Source organism: Helianthus annuus, chromosome 8 (assembly GCF_002127325.2).
Source record: "Helianthus annuus cultivar XRQ/B chromosome 8, HanXRQr2.0-SUNRISE, whole genome shotgun sequence".
Lineage (NCBI taxonomy): Eukaryota > Viridiplantae > Streptophyta > Magnoliopsida > Asterales > Asteraceae > Helianthus > Helianthus annuus.
Genome location: NC_035440.2, coordinates 48,132,316 through 48,154,889, shown reverse-complemented (window position 1 = coordinate 48,154,889; position 22,574 = coordinate 48,132,316). Strand labels below are relative to the sequence as shown.

At 35.2% G+C, this 22,574-nt stretch overlaps 3 protein-coding genes across 3 annotated transcripts; 1 reads left to right on the top strand and 2 right to left on the bottom strand.

Moving 5' to 3' along the window:
• Positions 1 to 7,701: 7,701 nt before the first annotated feature.
• On the bottom strand, positions 7,702 to 8,480 carry LOC110871097 (pectinesterase inhibitor 10). The gene has a single exon (XM_022120054.2). It carries the CDS (start codon positions 8,355 to 8,357, stop codon positions 7,785 to 7,787), a length of 573 nt encoding a protein of 190 aa, XP_021975746.1. The 5' UTR covers positions 8,358 to 8,480; the 3' UTR covers positions 7,702 to 7,784.
• A 1,592-nt stretch (positions 8,481 to 10,072) lies between these two features.
• Positions 10,073 to 10,468, top strand: LOC110869972 (probable splicing factor, arginine/serine-rich 4). The gene has a single exon (XM_022119169.1). It carries the CDS (start codon positions 10,073 to 10,075, stop codon positions 10,466 to 10,468), a length of 396 nt encoding a protein of 131 aa, XP_021974861.1.
• Positions 10,469 to 19,398: 8,930 nt separating this feature from the next.
• On the bottom strand, positions 19,399 to 20,205 carry LOC110872842 (21 kDa protein). Its single transcript, XM_022121721.2, has one exon. The coding sequence runs from the start codon at positions 20,112 to 20,114 to the stop codon at positions 19,548 to 19,550; it is 567 nt and encodes a 188-aa protein (XP_021977413.1). The 5' UTR covers positions 20,115 to 20,205; the 3' UTR covers positions 19,399 to 19,547.
• Positions 20,206 to 22,574: the final 2,369 nt, after the last annotated feature.

Here is a 22,574-nt window from a genome sequence, read left to right as displayed (position 1 = left end):
CATTTTTTGATGTGCCAGTAACAATTTATAAAACGATAACACATGGTATTGGGGTATATGAGAGGCCATGGCTTTAATCTCTTTTAGGGAATAAAACGTACTTTAGAATTATGGCCTTTTACGTAGTATGGTGTTGGTGAACTCTTTTATGCCTCACGATTTCAAGAATTTGCAACACTAGTCGATAAATCAAACAAGCAAATGAAATTGGTTTGTTACGTGAATACAAGCTAGACTAACTCATATACAAATGAATGACGATTCATTCTTTCGTTCGTTCAGATGATTGGGATGTAGGATGGAAACAAAATAGTTTGATTTACCGTCTGATCGAAGACATTATGGATCTATTATAAGAATTACGTTTTTTCAATAAAAAAGTGATTAATCAATTACAATTTAATTATGAAATATGGTAGTTTATCTATATGTATTTTTCAAGGCACAAGTATAAAACCTTATCGAACACCTTATTGAATCCAAAGGAAGTCAAGAGTCAATACGTCTCTATAACAGGTAATGACATTTAATTCTACTATTACTCTGAACAAATTAAATATAAAACATATAAAAAACAATTCACAATGGTAAATGTTTTGGCATAATCTTTTGTATAGAATGATGTAGTTTATAAAAGTTGTTATAAAGTTAACATGTCCAACACTATAATGTGATTCTAGATTTAAAACAATTTGCATAAAGTGTGAAAACACCATATAAAAGTTCTGCATTATTATTCTACATTTAAGCTTGAGTTATGATTTATGATTAGACGATTACAAAATACAAACAAATAATTAATGAAAACATCCGAAGTTGTACTTATGTGTTTAAGAATGTGTACACGAGACCAAATTCTTTGCCTACAAACAATAATTAATGAAAAGATCCGAAGTTGTACTTATGTGTTTAATAATGTGTACACGAGACCAAATTATTTGCCAATATATCTAGATCTTATCTTGCAATTATGCAATCTTTAACCTTACTATATTGCTTGATATGAGGCGAGTTTTGGATTTTGTGTTTTATTATATATTATATAATTAAATGAAGTGGGCTTCTCATTGAATCTCAATGTGTTGAAATAATTTTATCCATCATATGTGTCTAGGATATTAGTGACACGGTTTAATATTTTGAATTCCGAAAGCGGACTCTAGCAACGATCACTATTATCCGTGCATATTTAGTCTATTAGTGTCAGTCCAAATTATTTTGGGCGATTGGTCAAAATCAAACATTTCGAATGTGGTTCGAATTCTTCGTATTTTTCATGCTTGCTTGGGGCTCAAAATCAATATGTCAAAAACAAACATCTTCGCTATTGGAGTGGGTTCGGCGGAGATTAGTGAAACGGCTAATCTCATTGGATGTAATACGGCCAGTTTCCATTTAAATACCTCTGTTTATTAGTTGGTGCGAACATGAATCGTGTTTCTAGTTGGAAACCGGTATATGACATATTTGATGCAAGACTTGCGAAATGGAAGGCATCTTTATTATCTATTGGTGGGAGGATTACGTTTATAAAATCGGTTTTGGAAAGTTTGCCCAACTATTATTTTTCCTTATATAAGGTTCCAGTTCAAGTCGTTAAGGATCTCGAATCGAAAATAAGGAATTTTCTTTGGAGTGATGATGCTTCGATTAAGAAACTTCATTGGGTTGCATGGGATATGGTGACGCTTCCTAAGGAGAGCGGAGGAATCGGGATCAGTAAGCTAAAAAATATTAACACGTCTCTTCTAGCTAAGTGTGGATGGAGGTTTTTATCCGACAAAAATAAACTTTGGACAAAGGTAATAGAAGCTATTCATGTGACGAGATCGGGATGTGATTTTATTCCGACAAGAAAATCGATGGGAGGAGTATGGTGCAACATAGCGGGTTTGCTATCGAAAATTCAAGTTGACGGAATCCAGTTAAGGAGATTTTTTAAAAGCTCGGTAGGTAACGGTTTGAATACGGCTTTTTGGCTTGATCCTTGGATTATTAATGAGCCTCTGAAAGATAGATTTCCGGAACATTTCAAACTTGAGCTGGATAAGAAATGTAGGGTGGCTGATCGGATTAAGCACCTAGATAACGGTCGGTTTTTGGAGTGGCAGTGGAGTAGATCCATATCAGTAGGTCTAGAGGTTAATGAGTTATTGGATTTATGCAGCTTGTTATATAATTTTGAGCCGAAAGAAGATAGCGACAATTGGAGCTGGATTGGGTCAGCTGATGAAGAGTTTAGCGTGGCAGCCGTAAAAAAACTCTTAAACAAAAACAGGTCTGATCCGGTAGTTCATGTTCATGATTGGTGCAGATGGCTTCCCTTAAAGTGTAACGTTTTTATTTGGAGATCCGAGTTGAACAGGATTGCGACGACGGAGGCTTAAATAAAAAAGAAATATTGAAGTGACGGATCCATCATGCTTGTTCTGCGGCAAGTGGAAGAGACGGTGGAACATTTATTTTTCTCTTGTTATGTTGCTGCGACTCTATGGGGGCATATTTGTAACTGGTGCAGGATCCCAAATTTCTTTATATTTTGTTCAAAGATCTTATCGAGGTTCATGAGCATGTCGGGTTGAGGGAGCAGCAGAAAGAAGTTTTGAAAGGGTTGGTTAGACTAGGGTGTTGGAGTTTATGGAGGGCAAGAAATGGCATCAGGTTCAACAACAATCCTATGAAGATCGATAATATTATCGCTTAGATCAAATCGGTGGGATTTTTATGGTATAAAAGTAGATCAAAGAATAGGAACATTAATTGGGAGGATTGGTGTAAGTTTGTAAATATGTAGTTGTGTTTCGACAGCCTCGTTTTGAGGTGTGTCTACGTTTTTAATGAAGTTAACTTTTCAAAAAAAAATATGCGCGGATATAAACAAAAATTGTGCTGGTTTTTTAGCGATGGATACGCGACAAATCTTGACACAAAAACTGAAAAATTAATTGAGATCAGTCGGTGATCCGTCATTAAAAGTGTAATTTTTTTAGTTTCTAGCTCCACAAGTCAGGGCCGTCTCCGAAAATAAAAAAAAATATTTGGCCCTGTTCGAGATAAAAAATTTGGGCCCTGTTCGCAAATATTCATACAATATAAACTCATCAATCATTCAATCAAATATAAATACTAAAAATTCATATTACTACGATAATTGTTATGAAATAGATAAAACAAATTAAGCAGACCCTTATTTTTGTTTATTACACTTGGGCTTGTTAATTGGGTTTTAAAATTGGGCAATTTTTATTAACTTTTAAGCAGGCCCTTATTTAAAATACTTTGGGTGTTTTAAGTAGGCTCTTATTTATAAAAACATTCAGATTTTTTTAAATATATATATATATATATATGGACACATGGCGCTCTATGGATGATTTCAATTGTATTTTCCCACCTAAATAAATAGATATTATGACTATTAATTAATTTAAGGTCATCTATAAGTTAGTTGAATTATCTTTTTATTTTTTACTCTTTTGTTTTTCCTATCTATTTATCCTATATGCACTAAATTAGGAAGTGATAATTGTTATGTGGCAATTGCAATCGTTGAGAGGTGAGCTTTTGATAAACCAAATTTATGGAATTTGAAAACTCAATGGACGAGGATAAATTTAATTGGTTTAAAAGGTTTTCTAAGATTATTAAAGAATTATTTGAAATTTATAATAATAATAATAATAATAATAATAATAATAATAATAATAATAATAATAATAATAATAAGTTGGTACACTAACATATGGACTTTGGAATTAACATTGATATGCAAATCATAACTATTTCAGTAATAATAAAATAAGCATAAATAATCTTTTTAATGTAAAAATATAAATGAAAATACAAGTAATAATAAAATACATAAATGATAACCTAACAAAAAGTATATTTTAATAAAAAATATATATGTCTTGACGACTATATATGTTAATCGATTACATTATATTCAACTCGGTCAATACACGTAATTTTAAAAAATATAACTCTCTTTTATTTACTTAGTGTATAAAATTATATGTATTCAAAATTATATCGTATGCATTCAATTTACAACATTTATGTACAAATACTTAGTATTGTTATAACTAAATTTTCAATTAATTTAATTATCTTTTATAATTATTTAATTTACAATATTTATGTACAAATAATTATATAGTAGTTATGGGTAAGGTTATTGTAAAAAAGGTTAAAAGTGTGAGAAATGTGAGAAATATTGTGGAGATGACATGTGTCCTAAATCTAAATTAATTCAAAAGGGTAAACAAGTAATTTTATCATTAATTCAATTAATTAAAAACTTCTCATAACCGCCACCTTAATTATAGGAACTTGATTTTTTTTAAAAGATCTCTATAAGCATCATTCAGCAAGTATAGAACACCATTCAGTAAGTATATAACATCATTCAGCAAGTATATAACACCATTGAGTAAGTATATAACACCATTCATGGACTAAACATCTGATCGAAACATATTTTTTTCTTTATATAAGTATAGCAATATGGTACTCATATTAAAGATAAAAAAACGCTCGTGTTATTATGGTGTAATTTTTTTTAAAAGTTACGTATAAAAAGTTATTGACGTTTAAAAAAGAGGGGGGGAAGTTACATGTGTATTATTGTTAGTTTCTTAATTCAAAAATGTTAAATTTACCTATATACCCTTAATCTAGAAAATTAATATATTTAATAGTAAACATTATTTACAATTTTGCCATTATGATCTCAATCATTAGATCATAATCTAATGGTGTAGATTCTTTCTTACCTTTCTCACAAAAAAACATTTTTTTATAGGAACCTTTACGTATATATATATATATATATATATATATATATATATATATATATATATATATAGGGAGCCGCTAGAATGAGAACCACCCCGAGTTGTAAGAACCGCGAGAACCACACCATCCGGGGCGCCTTTTACCATGATTTTTTTTTTTACAACTAGATGTGTAAATTATAAACACATCCGTAAAAAAAAATTTAAACGCCCCCCCCCCCCCCGAGGGGGTAGTTTTTTACACCACAAGTTTGGTGAAAAAAAAAAAGAAAAAAGAAAAAAAATAAAAACACCAAACTTGTGGTGTAAAAAACTACCCCCTTAGGGGGGGGGGGAGGGGGGGCGTTTAAATATTTTTTTTTTTTACGGATGTGTTTATAATTTACACATCTAGTTGTAAAAAAAAAAATCGTGGTAAACGGCGACCCGGATGGTGTGGTTCTCGTGGTTTTTACAACTCGGGGTGGTTCTCATTCTAGCAGCCCCCTATATATATATATATATATATATATATATATATATATATATATATATATATATATATATATATATATATAATTTAAAATTAATTTTCAGGCTCTTTATTGATTTGGGCCTATTCGCATGCCCATCCTGCACCCTTAGTTAGCCGGCCCTGCCACAAGTAAAAATAATATATTTCTTGTTTTTTAAATTCCATCAATAACACTGCAGCTAAAACATTTGCTGATGATTGTCGCTAAAGTGTGTTGACCGACACTTCGATTTTGAGAGATTACCATATCACCCACCTTCAACTAGTCTTTTATCCGTAGATGAAAGTTATTCTTATTGTAGTGTAGTTTCCATCCCATTCATCTACACAACTAGCAAGTTCCATTCAAGGACATCACTCTTGACAGCTAACTTCTAAGAGACTTGGGGCTTGTTTGGTAACTTCTGAATGATTAAGTGCTGAATCAGTAAGAGGTTTGAACCATTAAGTGCTGAACTAGTAAGAGGTCTGAACCATTAAGAGTCAGTATATGCTTAACCCTTCAGAGGCAAATGTCTAATCAATTCAGATTAGAGGTCTTAACCATTCAGACTATGTATAATAGTTAACCATTTAGAGACAAATGTCTGAATCTTTCAGACATCTACTCACGAAACATATAGTCTGAACCATTAAGTGCTGAACCAGTAAGAGGTAACCATTAAGAGCATCATTAAGAGGTAAACAAACAACCCCTTTGTATATAAGAAAATGTTCAAATGTAACACCTATCTATATATGATGAATGAGTAAGCCGTCACAACGGGGACATTTTTTTTGTGTTTTCAACCGTTTCCAGTCACAAGAGGGATTGTTGGAAAACCAGTGGAAAAATGATGTTCATTGTATTTGAACACATATAGTTGTATGTAAATGTGAGATATAAAATTTAAAATTTGTAAGTATCCGAAAGGAGAGATTCACAACTAGCGAAAATGTGTCCCACATAGAAGCCAAGTGAAGGGCTGAGATGCTTGGCAAGCTTATTCAATTGGGGTTTACTCTCACACCTATGTCTATACATTGGGCTGTTATTTCTTGTTCGAATGGCTTAGAAAATTCGAACTTGTGTATGCCATAAAGTTTTTATAAATCGGCATCTCTTTTGGTGTTTGATGAATGAGCCCAAAGCAAGATGGTGCACAGTTGGATGGTCTAGAGTTGGTTCCTTGGTTCAAAGTTGGTTAACTAAACAAATATATTTAAGAACAGACAAAAGCAACGTAATTAAATAATTATATTATACATATAGGTCATTCTCACGTGTTGTGACGGTTTTGTTCAAAATAAAATTTATATCAAAATGTGGATATATATAAGGGTAAAGTGTAAAATACAATATCCCTTAACGTACAGTACGTACGATATAGTGAAATCGCATGTTATAAAATAGCATGGATGAAATCGCATGTGATAATTTTGATGAAATCGCATGTTGGTTTTTTGTAACAATTTTGCATGTGATAATTTTGATAAAATCGCATGTTTGTTTTTTGTAACAATTTCGCATGTGGTAATTTTGATGAAATCGCACATTACAAAATTAACATGCGAAATTGTTACAAAAAAAACAACATGCGATTTCAATGTAGGATAAAGATCTGACGGCTGAGATTATCGCGTACGTAATGTACGATAAGGGCATTTGTACGTTAACCTAACCCTATATATAAGAGTGTCGCAATGGTATAATAAGAATTTTATAAAACATCTATGAAAAAGTGACAATATATGTTATATCGATTGAAAACCCTTAAAACAAATGCTGACATCAGTTTTGATAATCTAATAGCAGTATCGATATTACCTGGTTGGTATCAGTTCATTTTGGAGGAAATGGCACCCATCTAGTAACTCATTTGAACATATGAACCCAACCAATACGAAGATATAACACCACCTTAACCCACTCAAACCCTAAAGAGAGGGGACACCTTTTTATTTAACCCCTCTCCCTATTTCAACCGACCATCCAATAGCATTCCATCTAGCAACGGGTTCGTGAACTCATGATTCAACCCGCATAGACAATTCGGGAGTTGCGACGGTGTTCCAGTGGAACCTGTCCCAGCCCGCGTGACCATTGAGCTTACTCCCGGGAACCCTTATTGGTATGGTACCCACAATCGATATATGATAAAAAAAATACAATATTTTGAACTTTATTTATGAAAAAGAAAAAACTATTTACAATAATTTTATTGAATGAAAGTTGTCTGGTGTTATCCCACAAATAAAGTAGTATAACCCAAAAAACAAAATCTAAGTTACATCCTTTTGCATTGGATGGACCATTTGTTTGATAAAATATGCCATAAACGACATATGACAGATAATCAACAAATGCACTAATTTAGTTATTTTGTGATAAAAAGTACTTCATTTCGTGTTGGATGGAAGAAACATAGATACAAAGACAACAACATAAAATTATGCATTTTTATATTACATGCTACGCATCTAATTTCCTTGAACTACCTGCTCATAGTCATAGAAGCGTAGCTATTAATCAAAGCCAAAGCATTGCTAGTTAAGCGTGCCACATTCACAATCTTTCCTCTCACAACACTTTTCATTTTGGGGTCATTCTTGAACCCTTCGGTGCACGTGTCCTCATCCGTCATTGCCGAACTGACCCATGTTTGTATGTCGCTCATCACTAGTCTTGAATCCTTGGAACCTGGTCGAATCATCTCGTCAAGTGATTTTTTCAATTCATAAACCGAGTCACTCAGCAACTCAATGCAGTCTTTCATGGCTGCAACCTCTAGAGGCGTCATGCCGTGCACTTTTGACAGTTTAACCATGGATGAAGAGGTGGTGCGGGTGGTGTCAAGGGTCACAGATAGAGCGGTTTGGGCTAGTAGCTTAGGGCTTGTTTGGATTGCACCAGCTCGCGTTGACAGTGAGTTGAAGCACAATGTTGGATAAGTTGTCAAACCACATGATGTTCTTATGAATTCAACATTTGTTTTCTCAAAGGCTAAGATAAAATTGATGGAGGAAGTAAAGAGAAGTATTATTATGAGGGAGTATGAACCTTCCATATTGTGTGTTTGAAGACTGAAGAGAACTATTAATGTGAAGCTAATGAGGTTGGTTATGAAAGTGGAGCAAATTCATCCACATTTATAGGAATGTGGTAATTAATTTTTTTAATTAAAAGTATAAATAATCTAACATATAATAAAAGACTCCAAATAATGCCACATGTCATTCTCTTCTTTAACCTCATAAAATTTATTTATATTTGTTTAATAAATTTCTTTTAATATTAATATTAATTAATAACCAATATATAGATATCACTTATTTTTATTCTTATCTTTATCTAAAATTAATAAATAACTTCAATTTTGCAATTTAGACCCTTTGTTTTTACTTTTAACCCAAAGTTTTTCATCTTTTGCAATTTAATCCCAACTCTTTTTTATTTTCAACTTTGGTCCACCATACTTTTCATCTTTCCCAAGCTTTTCGTTTCGTTCTAAATTTTGTGAGTTAACACACCGCAACGTGCGCGCGGAGTTCAACATTTTTCCGTATATTTTTTTCCTGTTTGACTGACCCGTCGCGTCACATCTACTTTTCTGCGTTTGACAAGTTCGTCCAACAAGCGGGTCCTAGATGAACTTAGTTATTTTTTTCTATGTTTTACGTTTCGGTTTAATTTCTCAGCAACGAGCGTGCGTGATTCAAAGATTTTACGTCTGCTTTTCGATCGGCGTTATTTTTTTTCCTGTTTTTATTTATTTTGTTTTTACGAGCTTTTCTGGTGTTGGTGATCGTTGACAATGGTATAGTATTACTACTACTTAACACAGTTTTATGACAACCGCTGCAACGCAGGGGCTTAATACTAGTAATTAATAAAATGATCTCAAGCTCTGATTATTTTTTGTATAAGATAATGTGAGGTGTGACAAAATACCTTGCAAGTGGCTCTTCAACAAAGTGCAATCATACAACCTTTAGCCATCTTATTGGAATTTCGATCTGATCGACATAATTCAATGGATGGGCTTGTCTTCAATAATATTGGATATGATCCACATTCTAGAGACGTATACGAAAATTGCATAATTAATGTGTTCTAAGTGGAACCACCCGGTGGTCAATTAAATAACGGAAACTCACCAAATCATCCATTTTGATGAAAACAAAATTACCAAAATAGTCATCGACTTTTAAATCTCTTAATTAATTAAGGCGGGATGTGTGTCATTTGGCGTGACAGATTTTCATCTATCACTACAAATTTCATTTTGGCTTGGCAGATTTTATCACCTTAGCTCAACATATTTAAAATGGCACACACCATATTAGATTCCATTGACGCAACAGATCAACATGACATAGCAGATCCTTTTTCTTGGGGGCACCAAACTTTTTTTAGTGATTTAGTCCACCAAAATGCATCAGCTATGATAATTGACGCATCAATACAAGACAAGTAAGTTTTTCTCTCTTTTTTAAGATGAATAGGTTGGCTCGACGATGAAGATTAAAGTGAATTAGAGTGTGAGGTTTAATCGATTTACGTCTATCTGTGAATCTTGATCTAACCTTCCTTTGATTTTCCTGTTTCATCCATTCGCGGCCTGTTCGTCTTCCGGTTTGTAGTTGTAGAAAGTTAGTGGATCCAGATTTTGATTGCTTAGTAGGTCTGTTATTGATTGCGACTATCGTGATAGTTTAGCTAGGGCGATACGAATCCTATTAACCTTTTAAAAATCTGGTATTCACCTAAAGCCGGGGGAGTATGGCGGGTTATGGTATTTATGAAGGGGAGATTCCATGGTCAGAAGTACAATACCGGAAGAACAAGAGGGCCCCTCCCGATGGCGTAGAGATGACGTTTCTGGTTCAAAATCTACCTAATCGGGTCTCAAAAACTCTGCTTTGGAGAGCATTTCAGCCACACGGATTCATAACTGATGCATATGTTGCTCGGAAGAAGGACTCAAGTGGAAATTATTTTGGATTCGTTCGGTACGTGGTTGCGGAAAAGGTGGACCTTGTTCTACAGGCAATGAACACAGTAAGGATTTTCGAAGCTAAGTTAAATGTTTCATTGGCTAAATATGATAAGAACCATAATAGGTTTATCTATACATCTGATATGAGGGGAGGAAGGAAACAATGGCAGGCGAAATAATCGGCTCCTATAAACGATAATACAAGTTTTAACAATAATCAAGCTAATACTGCTGGACCGTCAAACCCAGCGTTCGTTCGGGAGGGACAATCCTTTCTGGATTTGTTCCAAGGCAAGACTGTGAATAACGACCAGGGTTCGAAATCAATCACAGTGGATGGAAATGGTTCGGTATATGCTTTGCATTGTATTGTATTGGAAGATCCATATTAGGAATGGCAAAGGATATTGCGGCTCTTAACAATGTCAATCAGATCCTAGAAGCTGGTGGACTAAAGGAATTTGGACTATCTTACGTAAGTGGTTGAGTGTTTTGCTCACATTGCACAGTAGGCAAGATGCCAATCAAACAATGGTTGACTTAGAAAGGGTGCTAGCCAGCGTCTTTTCAAAATACTATGTCTGGAACGGTGAGGATTTACCACTAGAGCGAATTGTGTCTATACGAATCTCTGGTGTCCCATTCGTGTTAAGAGACAACGTGTTGTTTGAGCGGATTGGGTCGTTATTCGGAAAAATCTGTGACACCTATGTCACTTCAACCATCAAACAAATGCCAAACCAATGAAATATTGTATTTCATACTTGGGATTTGTAAAAATATGTGCATCGTTTGCACATATCAATTCTTGTTCGATTTCAAGCTTTAAATCGCTTTCTGGAGGGTTATACGCGCGCTGATGCGTAAATATAACCAGTTTAATGCAACGAACACTCGGGAATAGTGAAATAGGCTTAACATACCTTAGATAACCTTGACATAACTTAGAAATAAGTTTTGGATGGTTTGGTATGTTGAAATCAAGTTTGTTCGATCGCAGGGACTAATTGTGTCAAACTGCGAAACTATACCGATTTGTATAGTAACGAAAATTCCGTAACTTGATCATAAGTTAAAGATACCCTAAATATCCTTTACACAGCTTAGAAATAGGCTTTGAGGGGTTCGATATGTTAAAATAAACTTTATTGATCAATAGGGACTAAAAGCGTCAAAAAGTGCATAAGTTTGCATTTTCGCGCATATCTTACTTCTGAGTATATCCAGGCATCCAAAAATTTATGTAAGCATTAAAATATTTTATTTTAGTGTTTGGCATGATAAAATTTCATTCGTCGCTTAATTTGGATAGTTTTTGCGTTCGTTACGACTTCCGTCGTAATTAACCGAACAACGCAACCGTACGGCCAAACGAACCGACATCCGAGATATTTTTTGAGCATTTTTTGAGTTCCCTATACTTTAACATCATTTTAGAGCCTTGAAATGAGGTTAATGGGGCTTAAACGTATCAAAAACACCTCAAAATGCATGTTTCTTAAGTTCAGGGGCCATTCTGTCATTTCTGAATAGATTGGCTAGGTGGGCCGCGTAGCCTAATGGCTATGCTTACGTGGGCCGTGTGAACCTACCAGATGTGTAGAAAGTTGTAAACAGCTTGATCCAGCTGTTCCCATGTGTTGCAAATGGTTTTTGAGCATTCTATGGGCTGGTATTAAGGTCCCCTAGTATTGAAATACAATGGGCACACATGGAGGGTTGAGATTCAAGCTCGTTTATCGAGGAACGATCCTAATGGTTGTGATTTTCCTATAAATACCCACCATAGTTTCACTTCCTCCTCATTCAAATCTGATCTAAGATGCTCTAACTTGAAGCCTTTGCTTCATACCTGAGCTACTTGGATCAAGATTTGCTTGCAGGGACCCTTTGTAAGTATTCCTTCGTTCTTTTCTTTCGTTTTTAGCTTAAAAGTCAAACTGTGTTTGACTTTCTGCATTGACCAGTTTATGGTCAATGCGAAGTTCGTTTAAACTTCATAACGTTAGCATAATCACGATGGTTATAGTCCATACTGACTATACCTACTGATTACCACGTTATCTAGGCTCAGTGACGAGTCGTAGTTTCGGCCAAAATGCGTATTCTTGCGTATTTTGTAACCAAACTACATAGGTATCAAAACCGTTTGTTTTGATATCAAAACCTATTTTCTAACTTAACTAAACATGTTTTAGCATGTTTAGCTCGTCACTTTTAGATTAGTGCTTAGATAGAGTCGTAAGTCAAGCGGTCTAAACAACCGCTTAGACTTCCGAACTAGACCCGTTTGGTCGATCATTAGGATCCGACCAAACATGATTAGTGACCATAGTTGTATAGGGAATAACCTTCCGAGGTTATACCTTATGGTCACTTCGTTTAGTTAGTCATATGATAGGTAGTTTATATGCCTTAGGAAAATTACCAAAATACTCTTTTTATGCATAATTGATATTTAAGCATATGTAACCCAAAATTTTGTCACTTAACTGATTATGCAACCTAATTAAACATATTTAGGCATATAATACTTGTCATAGGATTAGTTAGGCGGTCCGAACGCGTTTTACGCAAACGACGCGTTAAAGTAGCGTAAGCTACCTAAATGGGTCGTGATGGGTCGTAAGCACTTAAGATAGGTTTCATTTTAGTATGTAGGCCTTGTTAAACCATATCATATGAGTTCCCACGCTCATTTGGTTCACGAGACCTCATACTATCCGATCTCCCGATTTAGGTCCGGTTATTTATGTAGTTACCTATATTAGGTGCCGTTTGATCTCCGTGCTCCCTCTAGCTTGCTTGGTAGTTGTTCAAGACTTCTAAGCACTCTCAAGTGAGTACATAGTCCCCTCTTTTACTGTTTTCAACTGTTTTGAGGTGAAACATGTGTACCTATTTGTTATGTTCTTGTTTTCAAAAGTATAATTGATTATACATACTAGTACTTATCTTTATACAAACTGAATGATTATTTATGGTTTAAACTCTAGTTTTTCTTAAAGATTATAAAATTAATGTTTGGAATAGTACTTATTTTGTTCACCAGACCGGTTGGTAGTATGATATAGCGCTATAGGATTTGACACCCCATTCCTGTTGTCATGGAATGTCTGAAACCAATTTATTTCTCCATCCAAATAGGGATTGCCTTTATGGCATTCCTATAGTCTCAAAGGTGTATTTTGATGCACTAGGTCTGAATGAATTCATAAATCACATTTTTTTGTATATTTAGTTATACTCCCAAAAATATAGTTTGATATGCTCTCATATGTGATATTGTACAAAACCAACATATCTTTTGTTAAAAATCCAAAACATAGTTTAATATGTTATTTTAAAAATCTAAAACATAGTTTATTATGTTATTTGTAAAACCAAAACATAGCTTAATATGTTATTTATAAATTCAAAGTATACTTTTGATATACTACTGAAAATTTATCTATTTTAACAACTAAAGTATATTTAAGATACTATTTATTCAACGACTGGTTTTTGGATTAGTGTTTAGATAACGGGACGGGTGTAATGTGATGAAAACATGGTAGATACGCCGCTGGTACTTCTTATATATAAGTGTTTTCATCACATTGCATACCGTGGCGTTATTTAGTGCACTTGGCTTAACGATTTTGGAACTGAAATATATTTTAGTATATTACTTATTCGACTTTCTTAAAACCAAAGTATATTCTTATATATACTATAAACCTTTTTATCAAAATATTGTTTTTCAAACGATATATATATATATATATATATATATATATATATATAAAAACTCATCTTTTTACCTACCTGTTTATTTATTACATCTTTCTTTTATATTATCTGTTTTCTTATCGATTTTATATGGTTTACAAAACAAAAACATTTTTACAAGGATCATGACTAACTTTTTTTAAACATTTTTCTTTAAGCTTATAAGTCGTGAATCCTAAAATCAATAAAACCTATGTATCTCACAGGTATTTTTATGTTGACGTACCTATTTTTACACATGTTTCAGGTGCTGTTATGTGATGATTGTTGATGCATGATATACATAGGATGGACTCGTACCTTAGCGACTTTAAAATTTGAAAGATAATAGTTGTACTTATTTGATTGTATTAGAACAATGAGTTCATTAATTCAATAAAATGAAATTATTTATTCCATGATTGTGAAACAATGATTCTGTTACAATACTCCTTGATGTTTCCGCCACGTTTTGTCGTTTTACGTGGTCGGGGTGTGACAGAAAAGTTGGTATCAGAGCCAATGGTTATAGGGAATTAGGTTATTAGTAATGCTTTGACCTAGACTATAACCTTCCTAGGACCCTAACACAAGTTATCTTGTGTTTAGTTTTAAAACAATACCGTCGCCTATCTTTAGGTGACAACCACAATAAGAACACAAATTTCGTTCCCGCTTTAAAAACTAATCATCTGTTCTAGGATGATTCATTATAAGGTTTTGAACCCTTTAAGTTTTCAAAATCTCGTCAGAGTTGGTCTAAATAATGTGAACACGTGCAAACTGGAAGGGTGGGTGCCTGTACCCTGAGCTTTCTGTCTAAGGCTAGAGTGTTCGTATAAATCCGCAATATCGGACCAGTCACTCTTACCTGAGAACTCATGGGGTGAGTGTCCACTTAAGGCGAGCATGTCTTCGCGATACATTATTTTTGACCTATTTACTTTGATTAATCACCGTGCATCGTTTGTTGCTTTGTGGTAACAAACAAATGACCACCATCTTTGCTTCATCAATTTTGTTTCATCTCATTCTTTTTGTCTAATCCTCTCACTTGTTTTCCTTCCTGTTTCCCCTTTTAGAATGCCTCATCGACGCGAAAATCCGCTTCCAAATGCCGAAATGGCACATATTATGGCACAACATATGGCTGTTGTACTCCCAGATACTATTGCTCAAGTGAATCAAGCCAACAATAACCAGAATGCTCTATGCAATTTCAAAAGCTTCAATTCAGCTAACCCACTCAAGTTTAGTGGTTCTGAAGGAGCAACTGGGCTCCTACAGTGGTTCGAGAGCATTGAAAGTATGTTTCGTCACGTTCAGTGTCCTGAAAATCAGAAAGTCGAGTTTGCTTCCTGTGTGCTTCCTGGTTTTTGGATTAGTGTTTAGATAACAGGACGGGTGTAATGTGATGAAAACATGGTAGATACGCCGCTGGTACTTCTTATATATAAGTGTTTTCATCACATTGCATACCGTGGCGTTATTTAGTGCACTTGGGTTAACGATTTTGGAACTGAAATATATTTTAATATATTACTTATTCGACTTTCTTAAAACTAAAGTATATTCTTATATATACTATAAACCTTTTTATCAAAATATTGTTTTTCAAACGATATATATATATAAACTCATTTTTTACCTACCTGTTTATTTATTACATCTTTCTTTTATATTATCTATTTTCTTATCGATTTTATATGGTTTACAAAACAAAAACATTTTTACAAGGATCATGACTAACTTTTCTTAAACATTTTTCTTTAAACTTATAAGTCATGAATCCTAAAATCAATAAAACCTATGTATCTCACAGGCATTTTTATGCTGACGTACCTATTTTTACACATATTTCAGGTACTGTTATGTGATGATTGTTGATGCATGCTATACATAGGATGGACTCGTGCCTTAGCGACTTTAAAATTTGAAAGATAATAGTTGTACTTATTTAATTGTATTAGAACAACGAGTTCATTAATTCAATAGAACGAAATTATTTATTCCATGGTTGTGAAACAATGATTCTGTTACAACACTCCCCGACGTTTCCGCCACGTTTTGTCGTTTTACATGGTCGGGGTGTAACAAAATCGGTTAGCCATCAGAATTTCCATGGCAATCACATGATAATTCGGATGGTGTGGTTACTATCGTAACATCTTAGGGGTCACGTATTGAGGAAACAGTGATTGTGAACCGGAAAAACCGTAAGATAGTCGTATGGGCCTCGGAACTTCCAGGTTGTTGGTCATCGGAGCTTGACGTCGAAAAACCTGAGTAGTTGTCTGAATGGGAGCCAAATGATGATGAGAGCCAAAAAGACGATGACGTGGTGGAGGAGGGAGAAATTACACCGACTCCGGAGGTTGAGGCACCACAATCGGTGCCGGACAATGAAAAGTCGCCGGTAAACGAAAATTCAACGCCTAAAGTCGAAGAGTTTATGGAACATGTTATGACGCCATATAACAATTATGATTCCCAAATGCATGAGCTGCATGGGGATAGGAATTCGGCGGACCAAGTTCCAAGGACAAATTATGAGAACGAGGACCCCAACCCTCTTGCTGGCACTTTCCAAACTGGTGGGCCAAACCTAATTAATTTGGAGACTAATCAGAAATAGCCCAATACCCCTGGTTTTAACATGGATCCAACAAATACTTTAGGCAAACGGCCCAGAGCATTTAGAAGCCCACCTTCTTCGGGGTCTATGCAGGGCCCACCTAGTCGCTCTTTTTGTCAAATGCGGAGACTGGTGAAGTATCTATCGGCCTAAACACCCCTGCTAACGTTAATGGATCTGAACGATGTACTGAAGACTCAGAAGAAATTATGTAAGTGGTTCAGCGAAGCCCCCGGAGGTCATCGGCGCAGCCGTTGGGGTCGAATTTTAATCTGGATCCAGGTACACATATTCCTGTTTTCTCTTTTCTCTGATCCTGCATCAGCAGTTAACTCTCGAATTAATTTAGAACTGGAAGCAGAAATTACTAAGATGGTTGATTCTAAGGTGGGTATTAATTTAGAGGGATTTGAAGAGGAAACCAAGAAGTTGATTGAGGATGAAGGTGTTAACAACGGTTTTCAATTAGTTGTCTATCTATAAATCTTAGGGGGTGAGGAACCCTCAAAAGGTGGACTGGGTCAGGGGCTTGAAAACCAATTACAACATTCATTTTCTATCTATCCAGGAAACCAAGCTGAGTAATTCCTCTAATTTCATGGTCAACTATTTTTGGGGACGATCTATTTTTCATTAAGCTGCGGTGGACTCTCATGGTTGATCCAATGAGAAGTGGTCCGATCCTTGGTCTTCAAAACAAGACACCATTAGGACTCGTTACAGGAATGGGGTTATTCCTGTAATCACCCTCCAACGTGAGACTAAGTATTCATTGGTGGGAGTAAAGAGAATGAGTAGAGAGAATAATGTGTCGTACCTTTGTAATGAACTCCTCTATTTATACTTATGGGTAGTTTCTAGGGTTTCCCCATATTTTGGGAAGTCAGTTAGGCGACCCCTACCTTATCGGAGATGTATATGCACGAAGATATATGGGAATATCTTCCTTATTTATGACTTTCAAATGGTTAGTATTTGACCCGAGGCTTGAAATCTAGAAAATTTTTAATCCGGATGTCGGATTTTAACTCCATGTGATGGAGAATCAAATTACGATCACGTAGGAAGAAACGTGACTCAAATCGGATAAATAACGAGCAAGTTATAACTGTTTTCGTAAAAGTTAAGATTGCTGGGAAATGCAGGTTTCAAAACAAAACCTGCTGGAGAACTGTAATCCTCGCGCCACGTGACGGAGGCCAAAAATTGGGGCGCGACACGCGACAGGTGTTGGGAATCCTATCGCGACACGCGACGACCCCCGGAATTGAAATTTCCTTGTTTTTGTTTGTTTGACTCATGGGACTTGTTGAAACTTCTTATAAAACTATCAAAACTAACATTTATGTTTGTTTTGACTATAGGTGAATGTTATAGGCATCCCGATGAAGATCAAGCGAAGAACAAAAGCCGAACACACATCTAAATGAAGCTTCCGTGTTAAACCTTGTTTTGTTTAGTTAAGAGTGAATTATGTAAACACTCATGACTAAGTTTTTGAATGATTTGAACATGTTTTAATACTTAAGATGTAAAGGTTTTATTAAGTGGCATTTTTATGTAAAATGTTTACTTTAATGATTTAGTAATGTTAAAATTACTAAGGGTCATACAAGTTTGAATGACCGAATCGGGTCATTCCTCCACACTAGTTAATAACCATTTTAATGTAGTTGTAAATATGTATTCCTTTACGACAATATTCCCGGTTTCCTCCCAATACCACGAAACCATGTCGAAGTTGTTCGGATTTGGTTCGTAATCATAAAAAATAGCAAAAAGATAAAATAAAATAAAATAATCAATTGTGTTTGACCCATTCGATTTTAAACAAAACTTTTATCGAAATATAGAAAAAAATAAATACGACGCAATTTTATAAAGCATAATATCGTAATAAAAAATGGAAAGGTAAATAGTCTCGATTTAACATATAAAAACTAATTTTGAGGTTGCTTTGATAGCCTATGCGTTTTTCTTCAATTACTATTTACATAACCACTCATATGACTCAGAGAGTATGATCAAATACAAACTACATTTCATATACAAACTGTAAGAATCATTTAGAAAGTGTCATGTGTCATCCAACCAATCATATAGAAATGGTAAAATGATAACTTGAATAATATCAATTATCTCAAATTCCTTATAATTATGCTAACAAGCAATTTATTCTTCATTTGGATCTTTTTTTTGTTTTCAATGTGCTGATTTCATTTCACATATGTGCTAAAATCAATTCTCTTGATTAATTTTCATGTGCTAATATAATTCAAAAGTGTTACTTTTATGTATGTATTGTTTTAGTATGTGCTAATTTAACTTTTTTTAAGTGCTAGGATCTGTTCTTATGGTTTGTAGGATAAATAAGGTTTGTACCGGAACCAGCCCACTGACTCTGTTTAGGATTGTTGTCACGTGAACTTAATTTTTAAATTATTTTGTGTTATTTTTTACCTCTCTTTGTTCGTTTTGCAACTGATATTTAAATTATGCCTTTAGTTCTTTTTTTCGACCGTTAGAATTTACAAGATTCTTAATTATTCTTTCATGATTTAAACAACTAAACAACAACTCTAAATTCGATTAAAGGATTCTGAGTAATGTTATATGACATTCTCTCATTCAATCTAATATAAAATTAAGACAAATTTGTTAAAAAAATGAATTCCACAACACAACATAATGATAATTATTGGTGAAGTCTTAGCAGAAAGGAGGTGACAAGCAAAATCAATCATATAAGATAATATTTCCACTCATTAATTCATTACATTTGCAGTTTGCCACACATTCACTCATTGCTACAAGGGAACCAAAACAAAATTATGCATTTATACATATGCTACATTAATTAAATTGTCTCTTTCTTACCTACTTAGAGAAGCATAACTGTTGATCAAAGCCAAAGCATTGCTGGTTAAGTGTGCAGCCTTCACAATCTTTCCTCTCACAACACTTTCCATTTTCAGGTCATTCTTGAACCCTTCGGTGCACGTGTCCTCATCCGTCATCGCGGAACTGACCCATGTCTGTATGTCTCTCATCACCAACCTTGAATCTTTGGAACCTGGTCGCCTCATCTCGTGAAGTGACCTTTGCAACTCGTACATAGAGTCACTCAATAACTCAAGGCAATCTTTCATGGCTGCAACCTCTAGAGGAGCCATGCCGTGCACTTTCGACAATTTAACCATGGATGAAGAGGTGGTGCGGGTGGTGTCAAGGGCCACAGATAGAGCGGTTTGGGCTAGTAGCTTAGGGCTTGTTTGGATTGCACCAGCTCGTGCTGAGAGTGACTTGAAGCAAAGTGTTGGATAAGTTGTTAAACCACATGATGTTCTTATGAACTCAACATTTGTTTTCTCAAGGGCCGAGATTAAACAGATTGCCGAAGTTAAGAGAAGTAATATTATAAGGGAGTATGAACTTTCCATATTGTGTGTGTGAAGACTGAAGAGAATTATTAGTGTGAAGCCAATGAGGTTGGTTATGAAAGTGGAGCAAATTCATTCCACATTTATAGGGAACTGAATGTTGTACATGTTGCAAGTGGATATTCACAAGCTGCAATAATTATACATCCATCAGCCACCCTTTATTGATCAGGAGAATTCGGATTTTCGTATCCGACATAATTGAGTTAAGAAGGCTTATCTTTAATTATTGAGTCTGCGAGGTATTCATTGGAGACACTGGGGTCTTCAAATAGGACAACAATTGCGATGTGGAATCACCCGGGCCTAATGAAACTATTCAACTTTCCAAACCACTTGCTAGTTGCCACTCTACTACTCTCTTACACACACATTCTAACAAACATGCAGATTTTTGTGTATACCAATTTTGCCAAAGCGTTACGGTTTTTATTATCTAGTAGATCTTTTGATCGAGATCACATTTCAAGAAGGAATCTAAGTGAAATTTGTGTTGGCAGTTACGTATCCCACCCCCTTTCGAGCATCCACAATGCTTTAAACTCACAAACCGTCACCTCAGCAGTCACATATCACTATATCAGATTCCAAACATCATTCAAAAACATCCATTTTTCTCACAAGTAATAAAAATTCAAACACCTGTTATAAAAATTAGAAAATATATAATGTGTATGTGAGAGAGAGGGGTCCAAATTCCGAACGGCCACGTTTAGTTCCAGATTGATGCATAGTAGTTCTAATATATTTAGATCACTAAATCTCTCAACTTAGTAGTTTGAATCATTTTCTTTGGGGCCAAGGTTGGATTAACCATTTTACAAGGTAGTTAAAACGATTAGTTGTACCGACTATTTGTTTCATGTGTATTGCAATCCCTATAAACACATTTGGAATCATGAAAAGTTATTTAACATTTTAAACATATATGCCCTTAACCTTTGGTGTATGATTCTGACTACTTACTGTTTGTTTAGCTAGAAGTATCCTTTGATTTTATATTTGAATGGTTCAAGTCACACTCACATGCATGCTTTCTATAAAAGTTTCTTCAAATAAATTTTATCCTTTTGCACTGATGTTGAGATTGGGCCCTGACTGCCCCAATCTTTTTTTGTACTAGTGATTTCCGAAAATATCCCATATTATGTATTCAATTACATTCATGTAGTTTCTCATACAAAGCACTTCGCGGAGCTTCTCTCCTACTACTTTCATTATTTTCTACTAACAATCAACAAATGCATTATGTGGTTCTCGAGGTTTTCTACTAACAATGAACAAATGCATTATGTTGATTATTTTCTACTAACAATGAAAATATGTTATGTTTTTTTTTCTAGCTAATGATCTTTTTGGCCTGTTACTAAATATGCCATACAGCAAAGGGCTTGTAGTTTCTAATGTTGTTTTGGTGTCCTTCTATGTGGTGAAAGTTCAAGTATTATGGGAGAAAAGGGGGTAGATTTTAGAAGTAGGTATAAAAATAAAATAAAAATCCCCATACACGTTTAGTAGTTTATTCCTGATTTAGCATCTACTTTACCGCTTCACCAAATAGGATATTAAATTGGTATGACTTCAACTACGATATAGAATTTGCATTCTCGTATATATCCCAATTTTAAATCCTAAGATCGAACTCTTTTATCTCCAAAACTAGGGCTCAAAGATGTATTGCCAAGGGGTAAGATGAAGGATTACCTCTACTAGAAAAGTATAGTTTTCCTATGTAATTTTGCAACACATTTCCCAATAAAAAAAAAAACCCTAAGGTAGTGTTTGGTATGCAAGAATGAGAGAGGAATAGAATGGACTATGATGAGAGAATGAAAAAAAATATGTTTGGTTGATCAAGGTAATGGAATCATCCATTAGATATGGCATCTCATTCCCTCAAATTCATTCCACAAATGCCACCACCACCCACCGCCGCCACCTTATGCCATCGACCACCGGCGCCGCCACCCGTCGTGCCACCGCCGACCACCGCCACCCTCCGCCACCAAACACCGGCCCCACCGCCACCACCCGTTGCCGCAACCACCCCCTCCGCCGTCGAACATCGACACCAACGCCACTATCAACCACCAAACACCACCGACCACCGCCACCACAACCCACCATCGTCGCCACCCTCCGCCACCTAACACCAGCGCCACCACCACTAACACCGCCCACATGCCGCCACCACCCTTCGCCACAACATCGGGACCACTTCCGACCATCGCCACCCTCTGCCACCGAACACCAACATCACTACCGCCACAACCTACCATCGCCATTGCCACCACCGCCGCCATCGACTACCGCCACCCATCGCCAATTTTATTCCTTCTTCTTTTCCTGCCCACCAAACACTACAAGGTAATGATTCATTCCATTCCCACATGGTAACCAAACAAGACCATGGAATGGAATGATCCATCTCATTCCTTTGTCTATTCCATTCACTCGTCC